Below are 3,240 nucleotides of genomic sequence, written 5' to 3'. Positions count from 1 at the left end.
AATGAACTAAACGTACTAGTGCAATGAGCTAAACGTACTAGTGTAATGAAGTAGATGTAAAACGCAATAGAGTATCTAGAACAAACTGAGATACATGTCCATGCAATAATTGGTATCAGAAAATGTACTATCTCTAACAAAAAAACTAAAATAAAGTTCTCCTTGATAAGACTGGTTATGAAGTTTTTTTTCGTGTACTCATAGTAGAACACGTCACCATTATATATTAAAGATTAAACACAAGTGCAAATACTAAAATCAAACAGACACCCACGTGAGCATGTGCGTGTAGAACAGTGTTCATCATGGCCGTGCTTCAACCACGTCTACCGTCCGCTCTGCTAGCTGCTATCGGCGCTTACCTACTGCTAGTGCCGCCGGCGGCGGTGTCTACAGCCGAGGGGGACACCAACAGGTTCCGGGATCCATCTATGATCCAGGATAGAGGGTAGGTGTGACCGTGTGCAGCCGTATGGAACAGGGCTAGGGTTTGGCGAAGAATTATAACTGTACGCGGCTTCATCGCTGCATAGGTTTCTGAATACAACGATTCAAAACAATACGATGTTATTTTCGCACCTTTCATTCTATTTTATATAAGGCAACACCAGGCTACCGAAGTTCCACGACTCAAGACCTCAGTACAGTGCCGATTCATAAATTCTGCAAAAAACCAGCAGTTGCCGGCTTGTGCTATACGTCGCTATGTATTGCCGCAAATTCAGAATACCAGCTTTGTATTCCTGTGGTTTAGTAGCATTTTTATTTTTGGCCGGATTTTTTTTTTATTCGCCCGCAAGCACTAGTTTGGGGGTCTTCAGAGGATTTCATCCATAAAATTAAGTCGGTGTGGCCTAATGATATTTGCAATTGGGTTTCATTCTTCTTCCAATACAATACGGCTATACAGACTATGGGTGATTTGTAGGGTGTGAACAACCGCAGCTGGGTCTGTTATCTACTCAAACTGATACAGCACACTGATATCTAGGGAAAAAGCGGAAGAACGCGAAGGTCGTGTTTCCACGCGTGTAAACGTGTGTTTGTGTGTGTGTGTGTGTGTGTGTGTGTGTGTGTGTGTGTGTGTGTGTGTGTGTGTGTGTGAGTGTGTGTATGTGTAACTAATCTCCAAGCAGATCCCCTTCGGTGGCAGTATCCATTAGCCAGAGAAGGTCGCCAGCCACCGGCGGGTTGGTGGGGTAGCGACGTCGACAAAAAAACGGCCATACATAAAAAGCTAACGATCATTCCCCCACAACCTCTGCTTGGAGAGTAGGGTGCAACCACTCAGACTGTTGTCTTCACTATTCATGGTAACTTTTTTTTTTCAGTCACCTGAAGGAGCACGTACAAGAGTTGACAGAGGAACAGATTAGCCAGATGTCACCGGAAGAACTGGAGTGGCACTTCTTTAAGTGAGTCATCCATCCATCCATCCATCCATCCATGCATTCACTCATTCATTCATTCATTCGCTCATCCATCCATTAATTCATTGGATTATTCATTCATCCATTCATTCATTTAGTCATTCATTCATTCGCGCGTCCACTCATCCATTATTTATTAACTGAAATTGTACATTGATGACGGTATGTATACATGTATTGGTACATTGATGACGGTATGTATACATGTATTGGTACATTGATGACGGTATGTATACATGTATTGGTACATTGATGACGGTATGTATACATGTATTGGGAAATGATATGCCAAACAAAACAATGCCCCCTATCTGAATTGCCTCTTACTGCATGTAGATCCCACGACAGCGACAAGAACCTGAAGTTGGACGGACTGGAGATCATGGCCGCCATGGAACATAGATCTGAGTATAGCTATCCACCGGATCCTAACGAAAGGATAGAATATTACACAGGTAGCGTGCACAACTCAAAATACCATGACATTATACTGTGATAACTGTAGCAGCATAATATATAGTTATAGAGACGAATCAAACTCTCTCTCTCTCTATCTCTTCTATATATATAAATGCAATTCCCAGCAAAAGTATTAGATAGGATATTGCATTTGGACCAAGAAAACATAAAACCTGTTAACGTTACTTGATAAATTAGGAAATCATATACTTCCGAAATTATGATTTTTTTAAAATGCCAAATCAGACGTCTTTTTCACCAACCTGCTATAACGTCATATCAAAGTTCATAATACTAGTAGCAGGCCTGACTAGTAGCAAATACAGAGTGCAACAAGACGTACACACTTGGTAGCCCCATCTAGCGGTGGAGTACGGTATAGCATTGACTTTTTTTGTTCTTTCTGTTGAAAGGTTTGGTGGACCAGATCCTAGAGGAAGATGACACAGATAACGACGGGATGATGAGCTACATCGAGTACGTCATGTCAACGCGCAAGTACAGGGAGGCGAACGCAAAGGCGAATAGAGAAAACCAGTAGAGACAAACAGGAGTTCTTTAAGCTACGGCAAGTAATTATTATGGATGACATCAGCGCGCGCATTAATGTTCGCCTGATTTAAAAAAAAAAACAATAAATTTTGTTGCCTTCTAACAAAGGTCAACATGCCGAAAATGGGCAAAGATGTCTGTTGCCATGCCGGAAGGTGGATGGCAGATAACTATGAAGAGAGGGGATAAAAAAAGGCTCTGATTTAATTTTGTTTCTTACTTTGATGCAGTGATATGTGATGTTGGCTGTGTACATGTGATGTTCCTACTGAATCAAAACCAATTGTACAATGATTGAGTTAAAATTTTAAAATGTAGGAACCTTGTTTTTTTTCGGCCCGCCTGTTTTTTTTTCGCCCGCTCGCATTAGATTTGAATCTGAGGAGGGCGTTATCCATAAAATTTACTTACAGTGGCCTTATTTGATGTCTCCAGTATACGTATAGCCTTTGATTTGACTTGGATGTATGTTGAATTTCTACTTTTGTTTCAATCGTGTGACTTCTAGATCTGTACTGTTGTCTTATGAGCCCATATGGGATGGGCGACAATGTCGTAAGACACAATAATAAAATTCATTCATTCATTCGTTCGTTCATTCATTCAGCAGGAGAAATACAAAATGGCGGATATATGGATGAAAGTTCTAATGATGTCATTGCCGTCACTACACGATCACTACTAGACTGTATACACTGTAGTGACGATGTAACCAAACATCAGCTATAATTAAATAAATAAAGTTGTTTAGTCATTTCACACTGGATTATGAAAATATAATGTGTAGACGTTTCAGCTA

At 40.6% G+C, this 3,240-nt stretch overlaps 1 protein-coding gene across 1 annotated transcript; it reads left to right on the top strand.

Annotated features, from left to right (window-relative positions):
- The first annotated feature begins 286 nt into the window (after positions 1-286).
- LOC109465432 (multiple coagulation factor deficiency protein 2 homolog) lies at positions 287-2,559 on the top strand. The gene is made up of 4 exons (XM_019762706.1): positions 287-448; positions 1,332-1,415; positions 1,767-1,885; positions 2,303-2,559. Exons 1-4 carry the CDS (start codon positions 306-308, stop codon positions 2,428-2,430), a joined length of 474 nt encoding a protein of 157 aa, XP_019618265.1. The 5' UTR covers positions 287-305; the 3' UTR covers positions 2,431-2,559.
- Positions 2,560-3,240: the final 681 nt, after the last annotated feature.

The sequence above is a fragment of the Branchiostoma belcheri genome, unplaced genomic scaffold (assembly GCF_001625305.1).
Source record: "Branchiostoma belcheri isolate BF01 breed outbred unplaced genomic scaffold, Haploidv18h27 scaffold1, whole genome shotgun sequence".
NCBI lineage: Eukaryota > Metazoa > Chordata > Leptocardii > Amphioxiformes > Branchiostomatidae > Branchiostoma > Branchiostoma belcheri.
This window is presented reverse-complemented; position numbering and strand designations above follow the sequence as displayed.

Bases quoted from the DNA above. Each gene is read 5' to 3' on its own strand.
- LOC109465432 (XM_019762706.1), top strand. From the start codon at position 306: ATGGCCGTGCTTCAACCACGTCTACCGTCCGCTCTGCTAGCTGCTATC. The intron at 449-1,331 runs GTAGGTGTGACC...TTTTTTTTTCAG, and splicing joins TCTATGATCCAGGATAGAGG to TCACCTGAAGGAGCACGTAC. The intron at 1,416-1,766 runs GTGAGTCATCCA...TACTGCATGTAG, and splicing joins CTGGAGTGGCACTTCTTTAA to ATCCCACGACAGCGACAAGA.